This window comes from Heterodontus francisci, chromosome 31 (assembly GCF_036365525.1).
Source record: "Heterodontus francisci isolate sHetFra1 chromosome 31, sHetFra1.hap1, whole genome shotgun sequence".
NCBI classification, from domain to species: Eukaryota; Metazoa; Chordata; class Chondrichthyes; order Heterodontiformes; family Heterodontidae; genus Heterodontus; species Heterodontus francisci.
This window is the reverse complement of record NC_090401.1, coordinates 39,749,142-39,768,534: the sequence shown is the minus strand read 5'-3', so window position 1 is coordinate 39,768,534 and position 19,393 is coordinate 39,749,142. Positions and strand designations below refer to the sequence as shown.

Genomic DNA, 19,393 nt, shown 5'->3' with positions numbered 1-19,393 from the left:
GTACTGAAGGAGCACTGCACTGTTGAAGGTGCTGTCTTTCCAATGAGATGTTAAATCAAAGTACTTTTTCCCCTTTCAAGTGTATGTTGTTACGACCGAGGTGGGAGGAGTGCACTGTTTATTCTAGTCCCACTTCTCCACAGGTTACAACATATATTTAAATTTTCACACTTACCGCTAAAGTCAATCATATACTCTTTTCCAGAATAAAACACACAACCAGGTTTCTTTAATAAACATCAGTTTATTATAAAACAAGTCTTAACCAGTAACGAAGTTAAGCATAAACACAAATTGAAATATTAAGATTCCCTTTTTACCGTAGCCCCTCAGACACACTGGTTAACTGGAAAAATAAGAGATTTTTACCTTAGAGCTGTTACAGAAAAAAGACACTTGGATGAATACTTGCTAATTCTTGAAGAAAAATGAGATATAGAAAGATTTTCTTTGTTTTTGGTTTGGCAATTGCATATAGACGGCGGTCACTAGAACCTTTTAGTATCAATCTGCGCATAATTCAGCTACAATTGGAGAAATGTTGTGCTCCTAGCCAAGCTGTTCTAGTAGTTCCAACACAGGCATCTACCTTACAATGTGGAAAATTACCCACCTCTCTTCCCCATAAAAAGGACAAATCCAATCTGGCCAATTACCACCCCATCGACTGATCAATCATGAGCAAAGTGATTGAAAGTGCTGTCAACAGTGCTATCAGGCAGCACTTACTCGGTTCCGCTAAGGTCAATCAGCTCCAGACCGTATCACAGCCTTGGCCCAAACATGGATGAAAAGCTGAATTCCAGTGGAAAGTTGAGTCACTGCTCTTTATATCAAGGCAGCATTTGACTAAATATGGCATCAAGGTGCCCTAGCAAAATTGAAGTCAATGGGAATCTGGGGGAAAACTCTCCACTGGTTGCAGTTGTACGAAGCACAAAGGAAGATGGTTGTTGGAGGCCAATCATCTCAGTCCCAGGACCTCGCTGCAGGAGTTCCTCGGGGTAGTATCCTAGGTCCAGCCATTTTCAGCTGCTTCAATGCCCTTCCCTCCAACATAAGTGGGGATGTTCACTGATGATTTGAGTGTTCAGTACAATTCACAACTCATCAGATACTGAAACAGTGTCTGCATGCAGCAAGACTTGGACAACATTCAGGCTTGGCTAATAAGTGGCAAGAAACATTCTTGCCACACAAGTGCCAGGCAATGCCCATCTCCAATGAGAATCTAACCATCTGCCCTTGACATTCAACAGCATTACCATTGCTGAATCCCACACCGTCAACATCCTGGGGGAGGTTACCATTGACCAGCAACTTAACTGGACCAGCCATATCAATATTGTAACATGAGGTCAGAGACAGGAAATTTTTTGGCAAGTAACTCACCTCTTGACTCCCCAAAGCCTGTCTGCCATCTACAAGGCACAAGTCAGGAGTGTGATGGAATACTCTCCACTTGCCTGGATGAGTGCAGCTCCAATACTCAAGAAGCTTGACACCATCTAAGAAAAAGCAGCCCACCTGATTGGCACCCAATCCACCACCTTAAACATTCAATCCCTCCACGACTAATGCACCATGGCAGCTGTGTGTACCATCTATAAGATGCGCTACAGCAACCGCCAAGCCTCCTTCAACAGCACCTCCCAACAAACCCATGACCTCTACCACCCTAAAGTACAAGCCCAGCAAACGCATGAGAACACCACCACCTGTAAGTTCCCATCCAAGTCACACACCATCCTGACTTGGAACTATATCGCTGTTCGGTTACTGCCGCTGGATCAAAATCCTGGAATTTCCTCCCTAACATGTGGGTGTACCTACACCAGGTGGATTGATGTGGTTCAATGCGGCTCACCACCTTTTCAAGGGCAATTAGGATGGACAATAAATGCTGGTCTTGCCAGGAATTCTCACAGCCCCGATAAAAAACAAGTATCTTCCAAAGAACTATAGTTGGGAAGTTCACTTCAATCCCTATCAATATGTGTAAATAGCTTAGAAACAGAAAACAATTTACTGTGAAGCTTTTTTTTATGTATACAGCTTATAGCACACCAATGCAAGATATTTACAGAGAAACAAATCTTACAGAAAAATAATTCTGAAACAGATTTGTGTCCAATAATGAGTTTTCTAGCTGACCAAGTTATTCAAAGAAACTATACGTCAGGTAACCAAGCTGTAACATCGACAAGAAATCAGCATCTTGCATTTGTGTTCATTTATTTTTGTAAAAGTTTAGAATGAAAAAGTTTCATAACTGATAGAAGCAAGCTTTGTTCCACAGTGAGTATTAAATCTTCGTAACAAAAAAACTACAAGACCTTAACCAAAAAATCTTTAACTTTATACAAAACTTCCTTCTGATGAATAGGTAGCAAGTACAAGAGCCAAACAATACTAATTGCTTGATACACCTAACCAAAAGACATCACGATCCCAGCAAGACCTTTCTGAAAAGCATATTCCACTAAGTGACGTGACGAATGGTTGCTCTGTTAGAGAGGGATCCATAAATGATGCTCATTGCGTTAAAGATTTTGCTACATCGGTTAATGGGTTGTGTTTATACAGGAGTACTGGATACAAAGCTCATCACAACCTCTACATAGCATAGGAGGATATGCCATTTGAGTGTTTTAGGAGGACAAGTTAGACAGCAGTTCCTCTTTCCAAATTCTGTTTGATCTCTGCAGTGTATTTTCCATAGAATCGTTCTGCCTTCTTATTGAAGTTGGCATTTCTCTCATTAATGTAGTCAATGTCAGCGTCATCATTGTAACGGCGCCGTCTACTGTATTTGGCACGCTTCTCAATTCTGAAAAAAAAATTAAACTTTGTGCTACTGCAAATGACAAAACAAAGGAAAACAATATACCAGAAATTGCTCAGCAGAAATTTATCTATGCTAATTTGAAACACATAATTGTTGCTAACATGGCAAAGACTGTATCTTGGTTGAAAAATGTGTATTTACAGACAATACTATTTCATTAAATACTAATTTCAGTAAATACATTTGACATATAAAGAAACTGGAGCTCTTAGCACCTCACTGGAATGCAGTTTCCCCAATGGCTCCCAAAGGAGACATTATAAATGAGGTACGTATATTTCAGAAACACTGGAATTGTGCAGCATATCTTGTATGCTGGCAGCCTGGTTAGCCCCTGAAGCGTTTTCATTTGATGGGTGTAATTAGAACTTTAAAGGGAAAAATTCATTGGGATGGGATGATGAGGAGTACTTTCAGAAAAGTACTTCTCTCAAAATGACTGTAAAAGAACAACCTTATTTGTTCCAGCTCAACTGCAGCCTCATGGAGACCCACTCTGTTGGGTTTGTTGGCCGGAAAAGACTTGCTTTCATAATGTATTCAACGGATTTGTTTCCTGACAGCTGTCATTGAGGCGAGATGGGGAATTAGCTCCTTCCAGGAGTTCTGGATGCCAATCTTGGCACTGGGAAACAACTCTAACATTCAGAACCAGCCAACAGCCTGTCCAGAAATTTGATACACATTCCTCACCAATCCACAGATCCGAACAACTTGGAAATTGGGCGTCTTCCAGCAAAAAAGAGACACAACAGATATGCTAACTAATTATAAATACAGCAGACACTAATCCCTGGCAGTATCTCAGAAAATATTTTAAAATTGCAAACTATTACAGGACACACCTGGAATTATCTAGTAATTGCTCTAGTGTACAGTCACACCTGTTTAATGTTACACAGAGACACCACAAGCTGACTAAAGCATGAGGCGATAGCTAAGCACTTTAAGCAGCACTCATTGTCAGTTCCCAGCACAGTATTATTACAACTACACACAATGACCATTAGTCTATATCAGTCGTGTTCACTGATTTTGTCCTTCCAGTTCTGCAAAATGAGCTACTGCTGTATTATGCATATTTTAAAAATACATCATAGATAATAAAGCATTAAACACACACTTACTGCTTTTCAACATCTGCCACTAGTCTGTCCACGCCTGCTTTGGACGGAACATGGGTGCCATGCATCAGACTGTTTGCAGTTGCGTAGAATTCCTCTCCACTGTTGGTGAGAAATAAAATAAACCCTTAGCACATGTAGAAAGACGTTTCTAACTATAATAAAAAAAACAATAATGCTCTCAGTAATTCCAATGTGATATTAATGGAGGCTTTTCTGGAAGCCAAACAATTCAAATGCAATGTGAAGAAAGGAAAAATACATTGTAAATAGAAAACCTTAGTGATCATCAGATTCATTCAGTAGCATGTTTTCTGACATTAGTATCTGAGGCACTAAGAATCAGGCTTGGATTTGATGCCATCATAGTCAAACAGGCTACCACATTCATTTTCAAGGTGCACATTAGAATGGCCCATTGGGGAAAGTACAGCGGGCCACTGGAACCTAACAATGGTACACCTAACAAGAATCAGTACCTTTCAGACAGTTCGCAATCTCAAAGTCCTATTCGTGCCTGAGCTGCATTTCTGACACCAAATACTCTCCATCACTAAGACTGCCTATGCCCACTTCTTCCATTGCCAGCCTCTGGCCATCGGCTGCTGAAACCCTCATCCATGCCTTTAGTCATCTTTAGGTTTGACTATTCAAATACCGTCCTGGCCAACTCCCATTCTCCACCCTCTGAAATTCAGCTCATTCAAAACCTTGCTGCCTACATGTTAGCCTGCACCAAGTTTACCTCACCCATCACTCCTGTCTGATATTTGTTCCCGATTCCCCCAATGCCTCAAATATAAAATTCTCATCCTCATATTTGAATTCATTCATAGCCTCGTCCTTGCAGATCACTGTAACCTCTTCCAGCGCTACTCAAATGCTCCATTTCTTTGAGTCTGGCGTTTTTGTGTCCCCCTTCCACTTCCCTTTGCACCACTACTGGTGGGTGTCCTTGCAGCCATCTAGACTCCATACTTTGGAATTCCTTCCCTAAACCGCTCCACCTCCTTCCCTTTCTTAAAACCTACCTCTGACTAAAGTTTTGGTCATCCCTTTTAATTTTTCCTTCTTTGTCTGGCATCATTTTTCTGAGTATGGCTTTTGTGACTTGTGCTGAGATGTTTTCTACATGAAATATACATTTCTGCTATATAAATATAAGTTGTTGTTGAGAGGAGATTTCAGAGATTTAGGGGATAGGGAATGGATGTTTAATCACAACATTTGACTGAACAGATATTCTGCCTATTACTGTTGCATGTATTCTATTGTCTCTGTCCACATTCCCTTCATCAGTTTAGTTCACTTAGCTTTCTGGCCTGGACAAGTTCACACTATTTTTTCAAACTTTCTAATACTACAGTACCCTGAAAATGAACAATGTAAGTATCGAACACCTAGAAGGATAGTCACTTATGAGCAGCTGATATTGAATTTGAAACTATTACAATGGAATTAAGTTATAACTTTATACTTAATTTAAAGAACTGCAGAGCCAAGGCCAAGACTAACAATTTTGTGAACCTTTCTGGGGAGTATTCCATTAATTACAGTTGGCTACTTTAGAAGGGTCTTTAAAGTCCAGTCTGGTTGCAGATTTGTCTGTGGTATGAATTACTATTATGCTTGTCATTATTTTAGGATTTAACTTGTATATAGTCTGGACAACAATTAGCCACTTTGAGAACTCCTTTGACATTTAATTTGAAGAAAAATAAACTTTTATGTCTGGGTTTGAGATGCATTGCATTTGTTCTTTTTCTGCATAAGGTAGAGCTTTTAAAATTACTCATGTTATTTAAAGACTCTTAGTCAGAATCTAAAAAGGTAACTATTTGTTGCACCAAGACAGTCTACTTCCACATTCTATAATATCACATGTCTCCACCTCTGCCTCAGCCCACGGCTGCTGAAATCTCATCCATACTTTTGTTACCTCCAGACGCGACTATTTCAACGCTCTGCTCGCCAATCTCCCAACTTTCTAAACTTCAACTCATTCAAAACTTTGCTGCCTGCATTATAACTCACACCAAGTCCCTTTCACCCATCAACCCTATGCTCACTGACCTACATTGGCTTCTGGTTTGGCAAAGCCTTGAATTTAATATTCTCATCCTTCCACCCTTCACCTCTGTAAGCTCCTCCAGCCCTACAACCATGAGATCTCTGTGCTCCTCCAATTTTGGCCTCCTGTGCATCCCTGATTTTAATCACTCCAGCACTGGCAGTCGTGCCTTCAGCTGCCTAGGTCCCAAGCTCTGGAATTCCCTCCCTAAATCTTTCCACTTTTCTACCTCTTTTCTCCTTTAAAACATTCCATTAAACCTACCTCTGTGACCAAGTATTTGTTCTAATGGCATGAATTAGCACAGTCAGCAGCAAAGCAAGGGTCACCACTGACCTGAAGAAAGGTGCCCACAAGGAGCTTACGATCTCTGTGGCTTGGACTTCCCCCTTCCTGACAGCAGTTTAAATCTGATGCCAAGTCATGGGGATTTCCAGGTATGCTGCAGCAGTGATATAAGCAAGCAGGGAAAGCAGTCAACCACAATGAATTATTCTCACAGACAGCAAACCAGCAAGTTAAAAGCACTTCCTATTCTTCACTTTTAATTTAAATTTTCAGATAGCAAAATATATAGTTATGTTTGGATTTAGATAGTAGCCAAAATATTAATATAAACAAACTGTAGATTATTTAAAAAATGTGGAGTATTTTTTATAGAGAAATTTGACATTCCATAAATATAAAATTAACTTTTCAGGGACAGTGAGGATGTTTAACAATAAGTATGAAGTTAGTACACCATTAAAAGCCCAGTTACAACTCATGTAACAAGGTGTGACTTTTTGAAGCACTTTTTTTAAACGCAAGACTAAGAACGTTACTCACAGATTTCCTATTGATTGCAGTCTGGCAGTACCTCAACCGCACACCCTCTGAAGAAGCACTGAATCACTTACTGGATTTCCACATTATTCTGCACATGTGCAGACTCCCAAAGTTGCTGTTAGTTTCAGTGGAATGATGACAGTGAATGCTGACAGTTTTGCTGTCATTACCACCACAAAATCTGGGTCATTATCTCTTTATGTGGCTTTGTGTCCAATTTATTCTGATAACATTCACCTGAAGCGCCTTGGAATGTTTTACTAGGTTAAAGGCGCTCTTAAAAATGGTCTTAAAAAGTGACGTGGATAGACCCGAGAGCCATCAGCTCAAACTCCCCATGGAATTCTTCTGTGGCCTTATACTGGTAAATCTTTTCTTTATGGTTACTGGTTGTTTGCCATCCTCATCTGCAATTTTCTCCCCTGTTCACCGAATAGGATGAAGATCAGAAGGTATATTTTTAAAAAGCAACTCACGCATCATCCTTCTGCATCGCATATTCCTCCATGTCTGGTTTAATCTGCTTCACTAATCTCTGATACTGGCGGAACTGAGCAGCTGCAAAATCTGAAGCAAAAATTTAAACATCATTTAACAAGCATCTTAACATTAGAATTACAAACCCAGTTTGGAACTTAACCAAGTATATGATAATGTAATTATACAAACATTACAGAATCTCATATGATGGTTCATATGAAAACATTTTGTCTTGGTAAGAAGCCTCAAAATGTTCAATAAATGTAAAATCAAAATAAAATTGTAATCTTAAAAGCCTTTCACTGTTTACAATAGACAGAACACAAAAAAGCATGACAATCATATTTTACGAGTTTGAAAGTCTAAGTGATGTTTAAAGCCGCCTCTGTACATATGAAATTGAACCACTTTTGCCTATGTAGTCAGATATGCGGAGATGGTCTTGAACATCACTTCAACCAGTTGCCTCCTAGACCATTTCAGGTGGCATACAATGCTGTTATATCAATATGCTGTGTCACAAGGAGTAGGATATGCCTGCAATTTTAAACACTGCATTCTTGATTTCAGCTGAGATACCAAAGAAAGGAGCTTAGTTGGGTCTAGGGATATTCCTAGAGGAAACAATCTGGGAGGAAGGGAGCTCCACCATTGTTGGCTGTGCCTTAGCTGCCTGTTAGGGTCTGAAGTTTTGTTAATGGATGATAAATACCTAGCAGTTCAAGATAATAGGGTGAACGGGTGTTGGGTGTTAATTAGTTAATTGTATTCAAATGTGTATATATAAAGAGGAGCCAGCCAGCACTGCCTGGTGGAGTTGTTGGGAGAGCAGAAATAAGCTCTGTGACAAGCACTAAACAATCTACACCGAAGCATCCTAGTCTCAGTGTCTTCTTCACAAACAGGCTTGGAGATTTCTCTAACACTGCGTAGGCCCTAAGCTCTGGAATTCCCTCCCTAAACCTCTCTGTTTCTCTACCTTGCTGTCCTCCTGTAAGACACTCCTTCAAAAATACCTCTTTGACCAAGCTTTTTGTGTCCGCATATTTATTTATTTTATTTAGAGATACAGCACTGAAACAGGCCCTTCGGCCCACCAAGTCTGTGCCGACCATCAACCACTCACTTATACTAATCCTACATTAATCCCATATTCCTACCACATCCCCACCTTCCCTCAATTCCCCTACCACCTACCTATACTAGGGACAATTTATAATGGCCAATTTACCTATCAAACTGCAAGTCTTTGGCTGTGAGAGGAAACCCACGCAGTCACAGGGAGAACTTGCAAATTCCGCATAGACAGTACCCAGAATTGAACCCAGGTCGCTGGAGCGGTGAGGCTGTGGTGCTAACCACTGCGCCGCCCCCTTATTATATCTCCTTATTTGGCTTGGTGTCATATTTTGTTTTATGATACTTCTGTGAAGCACTTTAAGATGTTTTAATATGTTAAAGGCGCTATATAAATAAAAGTAGTTATTGCTGTTTAAGTCACTTGGGAGATCCTCACACAGATCATATGAAGCTGTATTGGCAGAGGACTAGATACAGGTTTGCTGCCTATGCTCTTAGCTACTGAAGGATGCTTGGAGAATTTTCAGTGGCATAACGAATCATATATAGATGACAAATCAGGCCTTTGATTAAAAACAGATCTTTCCATTCTTACCTGAATTTCAGGAGAAAAATTAAATTTGTTAGGATGTTCAATAAGTTTCTCTAGAGTTGCTGAGCCAAACAGACCAGAAATGTCCCAGGTTTTATCCTCAGCCTATGCTGTTAGCTGATCTCAGCCAGTGTAGCAGTTGGGGTTTTACAATTAGCCTCAGCACCTCAACTGGAGGGGGAAATAGGGGAGAAAAAAGCCAGGCAGAGTTTCAATTTCTGATTGTTATCCAGTGGCCCCTACTCGACACACAAATGAGTGTGTTGGGGGAAGGACAGAATCAGGTTCTGAAATGTTCACAAATGAATAATGACCACATGGGTGAGGTACCAGAGGGCAGCCATGAAAGCCATATACCAGCAGTGTCAACCTTTCAGCACACGACAATGAGTGGCAAAATAATTTTTTTTTAAACCTCTTGCCTGCTGAGTATATTTAATCAATTTTTAAAAAATAAAGCACCAGCCAGTTACAGGAGTCACTATGCTACCTCTGGGCGTGCAACGTTTTCCAATCTGATTCTTTGGAATATGCTAACTAGAAAAGGTGGGGAAGAAGATGCGGCCACATTTCCATCAGCTCATCTATACAACCCCATAAGAGTCAAACGATACCAGTTTGGATAAAATCAAAATATTTTTAAGGTGATTTTAACACAGATGGCTCCATAATATAAATTCCCTGAATTTCAAGCATAGAATGGCTACAGCACAGGAGGTGGCCATTCAGCCCATTTTGTCTGTGCAAGCTCTTTGCAAGAGTAACTCACCTAGTCCCACTCCCCTGCCTTTTCCCCATAGCCCTGAAATGTTTTTCTCTTTAGGTAATTATCTAATTCTCTTTTGAAGGCCACGATTGAACCTGCCTCCACCACACTCAGGCAGTGCATCCAAGATCCTAACCACTCTCTGCGTAAAAAAAATTTCCTCATGTCACCCTTGCTTCTTTTGCCAATCACCTTAAATCCTTGTTCTCTGGTTCTGGATCCTTCCAAGAATGGGAACAGTTTCTCCCTATCTATTCTGTCCAGACCCCTCATAATTTTGAATACCTCTATCAAATGTCCTCTTAATTTTCTCTTCTCCAAGGAGAAGAGCCACAACTTCACCAACCTCTCCACTAATGTTCCTCATCCCTGCAACCATTCTCATGAATCTTTTCTGCACCTACTCTAATACTTTAACATCTTTCCGAAAGTGTGGTGCCCAGGACTGGACACAATACTCTAGTTGAGGCCAAACCAGTGTTTTATACAGGTTTATTATAACTTGCTTACTCTTGTACTCTATGTCCCTATTTATAAAACTCAGGATCTCGTGAATGGTCATTAAAGCGATCAAGTACCTGAAAATCCAGGATCTGAATTTTTCTTTTTTTTCTTTCGTTCCCATCGCTCTGCATCATCAGCGCTGATTTCTAACAGCTTAACTCGTTCATAATCTTCTCCCTTATCCAGACACTCCTACAAGGTTAAGCAGGAAATACAGATGGGAATCATTGCTCCAGAACTATAATACACAATAGCTTCAGACTCAGGCACTTCCTCAATAAATCAAGGTCCAAACAAATATGTTCCATCAAACCCACAACAACAACAATATTCTGAGTTTTACTTAAGAGTTAAATAATGGATTTTCCATACATTGTTATGAAAATATTGGGCCAAATGGCCTCCTTCTGTGCTATACAATTCTATGATTCTAATTTCATACTGTATTTTCAATACAACCTCATTTTCTGAAAGAGATGGCATCAAGCCTGGTACACGGTTATATTCTTAGAACAAGCTCAACTGTGGTAAATCAGCAGTTGTATACAACCTCTGTACTCATTTCTGTTACAAACATCCTGGTGTTTTATACTGTAATAAGAGACCTTGAACAAATTAAAGCACCCTACTGCACTTCATACTTTGATCACTTCTAAGTTTCCTATTTCAGCACACATCATGATGGGACAATCAAAGGCACAATATTTGGTGAGCTGGTAAGGAAATAGGGCGTTACCACTCCAATTTCTGTCCCACAAACAAAGGATTTGTAAATTCCACACACGGAGAGTCTTCCTAAACCACATTAGAAACAAAAGGAAAAGACATGCATTTATTGAGTCCCATTTTATGTCTTTGAAGTATAGGGACTGCTTTGTAGATAAATGTGGAAGTCATTTTGACACATAGCCCCATGTTTTTCCTGAGTGTTGTCACTAACAATGGTGCCTTGCTCTGAATTTCTTTTTAATCTTAAACTTTCATGTTTGATAAGAGCTGGTCTAGTGACTAGTAAAAACTGAAAATCTGATAAACTTCATATTTTAATGTTAAATTTCAGAGAAAATCACTTTGCGTGAAGCTGGAGATGGTGAGGTGTTTTATATCAGAAGATCAAAGGGAATGATTTTAAAAATGTTAATCCTTAGCCTCCTATTTATGAATTGCTTCAAAGTATTCAACAGTCAGATTTTCAGTGAGTCATGGGTTAAAAATATTGTGAATACCTTTTTTTTCTCTTCCACCTTTAACTCCCACTCCAATCGTGCTTTTTTGGACTCCCAGTTGGCCGGTAGTTTCAGGACCCTGTCTTCCTCTGCCACCGCCTGGTGATTCAGTTTCCGAGATTCATTCTGTGAATAAGTAACAATGCTTTTTACTGCTTGAGTCACAAATCCAAGAGTTTTGAAGGAAACTGGTGCAGTTGTGGAACTTGTGCAGCTTTTGAATCTGTAACAGGATAACTTCACATAAAAGGCAACAGCAGTCGCAATATGATGAGACACAGGATAATCGGAAGCATGGGCCATTTCATAGCAACAGACTACTATAATCTGTATCACCCAATGTCAAACGGTAAAATTAATAAAACTATTAAGCACTAAACATTAGCCCTCTTGCCTCTTACTGTACACACTAAAATCCAACAGTAGGTCATTAGATTAAAGAAATAAATTGGACCCATGACCTGACATTCAGAATCCAATTACCATGTGGAATATAAAGTTGGGTAGCTGAATGTTTTTTTTAAGAACCAATGACCCACTGTTGTATCATCTCTGTTTCTCGAATGGGCGCTCTCAATTTAAAAAGGCTGGAGTGCGATTGTCCAGCAGCATCTGAACTCTCACATAGTGTTGCTATGAAGCAGAGAAATAACCAGTAGAAAGAGGAGGCTAAACAACTTAATGGAACTTCAAGCCTACACAAATTGCATCACCCCACCAATGGCTTGGCAGCAGTAAACTATTACATTTGTTCAAACCCTTTGGTGACTGCCCAAAGGCTATAGAACTGTGGTCATATTACCAAAGAAAATCCTAAGACATTTGAATTTCCGGCAACAAGCCCACACCCCTTGCAATTCCAACAAAAATCCACCACAATGCAGATTATTGAGGAATATCTCCTGCCTACAACCATGAAATCTACAATACCATGTGCCAAGCATAAATTAATAATTTCCCATACACAGTATTGGAATAGTTGACTGAAATGAAGTACCATATATTTTAACAAGTTAAAGGGAATGGTTAAAATTGTCCCAATTTGACTTGGCTCAGACCAAAACTGGAAATTCAGAATAAAATGGACTTCATTCATGAGGAAGTTTCTCTTATTGGCTGTTTGCATTGGTTTGATAAGTTTGCCAACTATTGGTCACTATTCACATTAAGAGAGCACCACCTAGCCTGAGTGAAACAAATGAGCCATTTAAAATAGTCATTAATTTCTCACCCGCTTAAGATGGAGATCTCGGAATCTCTTCAGTCTTTCCTCCCGTTTCTGCGCTGCTGAGATCACAGGCTTTCCACTGCTGCTAGCGATGTCCTGTACCTGTAAATATTAAAAGAAAACTAAATTCTGACAGAAAGTCAACTTTATTTCTAAAACAAGATAGTTTCTAAATGTGGTTTGATGCAGAGGAAAACTTGGATTAGGAAGTCAAGTCAGTGTGTTCATTGAAAGAAGGTGGCTATATAATCCAGGTGCTGAGCTAGGGAAGGGAGGTCAGGAGTTGGCAATGTCCTCTAGTTCCAGACTCTCCAGCATCTACCCTATCGAAATCTCTCAGAATCTTACACGTTTCAATTAGATCACCTCTCATTCTTCTAAATTCCAGAGTATAGGCCCATTCTACTCAACCTCACTTCAAAGAACAACCCTCTCATCTCAGGAATCAACCTAGTGAAGCTTTATTGCATCGTCTCTAAGGCAAATATATCCTTCCTTAGATACTGAGGCTAAAATTGTATACAGTCAACCAGGTCTCACAAAGACCTGTATAATTGCAGAATGATTTCCTTACTCCAACCCCCTTGCAATAAAGGCCAACATACCATTTGCCTTTGATTGCTAAGGGGATGTTTGGCTGTATAAGATTTCATAGGTAGGAAAGAAAGAGACTGTGGAAAGTACACTTTTTAACTGTCATTACAGTGAAACAACCTCTCCAGCACTGAAATCATTACAAGTGTGGAATCTCATTCCTTTAGCTTTTAATTGTTGTTGGAGACTTTTTAACTTTTGTTTTTACTTTTCTGTCTTTTTTTTTCTCTCCCTTAATTCAATATTCTTACATATCCTGGCTCAGATTCTGCACTGTTCATTCACAATTCTTCACTCAGTTTGGTTAAGGATACACAGTTGTTTGCCCTGTAGAGGGCGGTGTACGATTTTGATCTTCCACTTTCAGCAACTTGCTGCGCAAAAGCTCATGGAAATTAAACGGGCAAAGGCAAGCAGGTGCTATTCCTTTGTCAGCTACGGTAATTTCTGGCCCATCATCTTTGGTCCTCACAACAAACTCCATTCTCCCTTCACTGATTCCATCCTCCTGCTTGGCTTCTTTCTCAGACTGAACCAGAACGATCACAGCCTTGGCATCATACTTGACCACAACCTCAGCTTTTGATCCCATATACTCTCCATCACAAAGATCTACTTCCATAACGACGGCCATGTCCACCGCTGCCTCAGCTTATCTGCTGCTGAGACCCCATGCTTTTGTTACCGCCAGACTCAACTATACCAATGCTCTCCTGGCTTGCCTTCTATCTTATATCCTCCATAATCTTGAACTTCTTCAAAACTCTGTGGCCTGTAAGTTAATCCACATCAAGTCAGCCATCAACCCAGCGCTTTTTGACATCTAGATTAAAAAATTTTCATCCTCCCGTTCAAATCCCACCATGGCCTCTCCCTCCCCAATTCTGTAACCTCCTCCATCCCTACAACACTTCAAGAACTCTACATTGCTCCAACTTTGGCCTCTTGAGTATCACCTGCTCCCTTCAGTCCAATGACGAACATGCCTTCAGCTATCTAGCCTTTAAGCTTTGGAATTCCTTTCCAAAACCTCAGTTTCTGCATGTCTCTCTTTTAAGACACTCCATAAAACCAATAATTTGGTCATTTGTCCTAATATCTCCTTTTTTGGCTCAGTGACAATTTTAGTCTGATTACTCTCCTATAAAGTGCCATGGGGCATCTTACTACGTGAAAGGCGTTATACAAATGCAAATTCACAATTGTTATAGTGCAGCAGGAGGCCATTCGGCCCATCGTGACTGCACTGGCTCTCAATGAACAATTCACCGAATGCCATTCCCCTGCCTTCTCCCTGTACATTCTTTCTTTTCAGATAAGTCTAATTTCCTTTTGAATGCCTCGATTGAGCCTGCCTCCACCACACAATCAGGCAGTGCATTCCAGATCCTAACCACTTGTTGCGTGAAGAAGTTTCTCCTCATGTCGCTTTTGCTTTTTTTTGCCAATCACTTTAAATCTGTGCTCTCTCATTCTCAATCCTTTCACGAGTGGGAACAATTTTTCCTGATCCACTCTGTCCTGACCCCTCATGACTTTGAATACCTCTATCAACCTTCTCTTCTCCAAGGAAAACTGTCCCAACTTCTCCAGTCTGTCTTCATAGCTGAAGTTCATCATTACTGGAAACATCATCATGAATCTTTTCTGTACTTTCTCCAATGCCTTCACATCTTTCCTAAAGAACAATACTCCAGCTGAGGCCAAACTATTGTCTGATACAAGTTTAACAATAACGTCCTTGCTCTTGTACTCTATGCCCCTATTAATAAAGCACAGGATATTTTATGCTTTATTAACTGCTCTCTCAACCTGTCCTGCCACCTTCAATGACCCATGCACATATACCCCCAGGTCCCTCTCCTCTTGCAAACCCCTTTAGAGTTGTACCCTTTATGTTATACTGCCTCTCCATGTTCTTCCTCCAAAATGTCCTTCCTCCATTGTCCTTACCTGGTCTGGCCTATATGTGACACCAGACCCACAGCAATGTGGTTAACTCTTACATGCCCTCTGAAATGGCCAAGCAAGCCACTCAGTTGTATCTAACCGCTACGAAGTCAATAAAAAGGAATGACATCGGACGGACCACCCGGCATCGACCCAGGCACCGGAAACGGCAAACCCAGCCCTGTTGACCCTGCAAAGTCCTCCTTACTAACATCTGGGGGCTTGTGCCAAAGTTGGGAGAGCTGTCCCACAGACTAGTCAAGCAACAGCCTGACATTGTCATACTCATGGAATAATACCTTACAGACAATGTCCCAGACACTATAATCACTATTTCTGGGTATCTCCTGTCCCACCGACAGGACAGACGCAGCAGAGGTGGCGGGTCAGTGGTCTACTGTAGGGAGGGAGTTGCCTTGGGAGTCCTCAACATCGACTTCGGACCCCATGAAGTTTCATGGCGGCAGGTCAAACATGGGCAAGGTAACCTCCTACTGATTACCACCTACCGCCCTCCCTCAGCTGATGAGTCAGTACTCCTCCATGTTGAACATCACTTGGAGGAAGCACGGAGGGTGGCAAGGGCACAAAATGTACTCTGGGCGGGGAACTTCAATGTCCATCACCAACAGTGGCTCGGTAACACCACTACTGACCGAGCTGGCCGAATACTAAAGGATAGTGCTGCTAGACTGGGTCTGCAGCAGGTGGTGGGGGAACTGACACGAGGGAAAAACATATTTGACCTTGTCCTCACCAATCTGCCTGCCGCAGATGCTTCTGTCCATGACTGTATTGGTAGGAGTGACCACCGCACAATCCTTGTGGAGACGAAGTCCCGCCTTCACACTGAAGATACTGTCCATCGTGCTGTGTGGCACTATCATCGTGCTAAATGGGAAAGATTTCGAACAGATCTAGCAATGCAAAACCGGGCATCCATGAGGCACTGTGGGCCATCAGCAGCAGCAGAATTGTATTCAACCACAATCTATAACCTCATGGCTCAGCATATCCCCCACTCTACCATTACCGTCAAGCCCGGGGATCAACCCTGGTTCAATGAAGAGTGCAGGAGGGCATGCCAGGAGCAGTGCCAGGCATAACTCAAAATGAGGCGTCAACCTGGTGAAGCTACAACCCAGGAATACTTGCATAAGCAGCATGCAATAGACACAGCTAAGCAATCCCATAACCAATGGATCAGATCTAAGCTCTGCAGTCCTGCCACATCCAGTCGTGAATGGTGGTGGACAATTAAACAACTAACTCCACAAATATCCCCAACCTCAATGATGGGGGTGCCCAGCACATCAGTGCGAAAGATAAGGCAGAGCATTTGCAACAATCTTCAGCCAGAAGTGCCAAGTTATGATCCATCTCAGCCCCCTCTTGAAGTCCCCACCATTACAGATGCCAGACTTTAGCCAATTCGATTCACTCGCCGTGATATCAAGAAACGATTGAAGGCACCGGATACTGCAAAGGCTATGGGTCCGGACAATATTCCGGCAATAGTACTGAAGACCTGTGCTCCAGAACTTGCCGCACCCCTAGCCAAGCTGTTCCAGTACAGCTACAACACTGGCATCTACCCTGCAATGTGGAAAATTGCCCAGGTATGTCCTGTACACAAAAAGCAGGACAGGTCCAACCCGCAGCCAATTACCGCCTCATCAGTCTACTCTCAATCATCAGTAAAGTGGCGGCACAGCGGTTAGCACTGCAGCCTCGCAGCTCCAGCGACCTGGGTTCAATTCTGGGTACTGCCTGTGCGGAGTTTGCAAGTTCTCCCTGTGACCGCGTGGGTTTTCGCCGTGTACTCCAGTTTCCTCACACAGCCAAAGACTTGCAGGTTGATAGGTAAATTGGCTATTGCAAATTGCCCCTAATATAGGTAGGTGGTAGGGGGAAAGTGGGGATGTGAGAGGGTATTGGGATTAATGTAGGATTAGTATAAATGGGTGGTTGTTGGTCGGCACAGACTTGGTGGGCCAAAGGGCCTGTTTCAGTGATGTATCTCTAAACTAAAATAATAAAATAAATAAAGTGATGGAAGGCATCATCAACAGTGCCATCAAGCAGCACTTACTTAGCAATAACCTGCTCAGTGACGCTCAGTTTGGGTTCCGACAGGGACACTCAGCTCCAGACCTCATTACAGCCTTGGTTCAAACATGGACAAAAGAGGCGAACTCAAGAAGTGAGGTGAGAGTGACTGCCCGTGACATCAAGGTAGCATTTAACCAAGTATGGCATCAAGGAGCCCTAGCAAAACTGAAGTCAATGGGAATCAGGGGGAAAACTCTCCAATGGTTGGAGTTGTACCTAGCGCAAAAGAAGATGACTGCGGTTGTTGGAGGTCAATCATCTGAGTTCCAGGACATCACTCCAGGAGTTCCTCAGGGTAGTGTCCTAGGCCCAACCATCTTCAGCTGCTTCATCAATGACCTTCCTTCAATCATAAGGTCAGAAATGGGGATGTTCGCTGATGATTGCACAATGTGCAGCACCATCTGTTTCTCCTCAAATACTGAAGCAGTCCGTGTAGAAATGCAGCAAGACGTGGACAATATCCAGGCTTGGACTGATAAGTGGCAAGTAACATTTGTGCCAGGCAATGACCATTTCCAACAAGAGAGAATCTAACCATCTCCCCTTGACATTCAATGGCTTTACTATCGCTGAATCGCCCACAATCAGCATCCTAGGGGCTACCATTGACCAGAAACTGAACTGGAGTAGCCATATAAATACGTGGCTACAAGAGCAGGTCAGAGGCTAGGAATCCTGAGGTGAGTAACTCACCTCCTGACTCCCCAAAGCATGTCCACCATCTACAAGGCACAAGCCAGGAGTGTGATGGAATACTCTCCACTTGCCTGGATGGGTGCAGCTCCAACACTCAAGAAACTCGACACCATCAGAACAAATCAGCCCGCTTGATTGGCACACCATCCACAAACATTCACTCCCTCCACCACCGACGCAGTGGCAGCAGTGTGTACCATCTACAAGATATTCTGTAGCAACGCACCAAAGATCCTTAGACAGCACCTTCCAAACCCGCAACCTCTACCACCTCGAAGGACAAGAGTAGCAGATGCATGGGAACATCACCACCTGCAAATTCCCATCCAAGTCATAAACAATCCTGACTTGGAACTATATCGCTGTTCCTTCACTGTCGCTGTGTCAAAATTCTTGAACTCCCTTCCTAACTGCACTGTGGGCGTACCTATCTCACATGGACTACAGCGGCTCAAGAAGGCAGCTCACCACCACCTTCTCAAGGGCAATTAGGGATGGGCAATAAATGCTGGCACAGCCACATCCCATGAATGAATAAAAAAACAGTCTAATACTTCATCTTTATCAATTTTAAATCCTTCTAGTGTATTAATTACCTCCTCTTTCACTGTGGTCTGTGTAGCATCTTCTTCCTTGGTAAATTATTGCTGAGCTGTACCCTAAAGGGTGATGGGAGTCAGAGAGTGGCCAATAGAGTCCGTGAATCACATTCCATTATTATGCAAGCACTCGAGGCCTGAAGGAAACATTGCTGTCTATCTATGCTATTGTATGCAGAGATATTCAACCAGATTTTATTCTGTATTCAATATCAGCCCGGTTACTTTATTGGACACAACAATCAATTGGAGTTTTTTTCTAACACACACTGGTATTCAATACTGCCTCACCATGAAACCCCGTTTTTGTACAAATCGGTGAATTTATTCGGCCTGTAAGCGGTAACAGAGAGTGAGGCTCTGCCGCCCGTCGCTCGCTCTCAACACATTCAACGCTTTATTTTTAAGCCCTGATCCACTCAGAATGCTGACAAACTGCGCTCAATCTACTCCTCACCTCAGAAGCCGCCGCCATTTTCGCTCCCCAACCCCTCGTCCGCACGGAAATGATGTGATAATCCGGCGTCTGAAACGACGTGCTGACGTCATTAGCGCGACAGCTCTGCGCCATGGATTGGTGACGCTTTCGTTGCCATGGCACCAAGCCTCCGGCTCCTCAGGTACAGTAGGCCTATTCTGTTTTATTCTACTTCTGATGGTAGTGGCCCAGGCCTTTGGGCTCAACGACTGGT

General features: G+C 42.0%; 1 protein-coding gene and 1 long non-coding RNA gene across 13 annotated transcripts in view; one reads left to right on the top strand and one right to left on the bottom strand.

Moving 5' to 3' along the window:
• Positions 1-224: 224 nt before the first annotated feature.
• syf2 (SYF2 pre-mRNA-splicing factor) lies at positions 225-19,260 on the bottom strand. Of its 2 annotated transcripts, none has more exons than XM_068011343.1 (7): positions 19,159-19,260; positions 12,751-12,849; positions 11,520-11,645; positions 10,368-10,485; positions 7,348-7,438; positions 3,976-4,074; positions 225-2,830 (listed from the first exon to the last, which is right to left on the bottom strand). In XM_068011343.1, exons 1-7 carry the CDS (start codon positions 19,174-19,176, stop codon positions 2,665-2,667), a joined length of 717 nt encoding a protein of 238 aa, XP_067867444.1. In that variant the 5' UTR covers positions 19,177-19,260; the 3' UTR covers positions 225-2,664. The 2 variants fall into 2 exon arrangements, with proteins under 2 accessions (XP_067867444.1, XP_067867445.1); XM_068011344.1 differs by lacking the exon at positions 19,159-19,260 and adding an exon at positions 18,993-19,152.
• Positions 19,074-19,393, top strand: part of LOC137347170 (uncharacterized) — an 86,956-nt gene continuing 86,636 nt past the window's right edge. For 3 of the 11 annotated variants that reach the window (XR_010968900.1, XR_010968885.1, XR_010968894.1), the window contains exon 1: positions 19,216-19,321. This is a non-coding gene — a long non-coding RNA (uncharacterized lncRNA). Of the gene's footprint in view, positions 19,322-19,393 lie in introns of all 11 variants that reach the window. The other 8 variants (XR_010968895.1, XR_010968886.1, XR_010968887.1 and 5 more) reach the window with 7 other exon arrangements.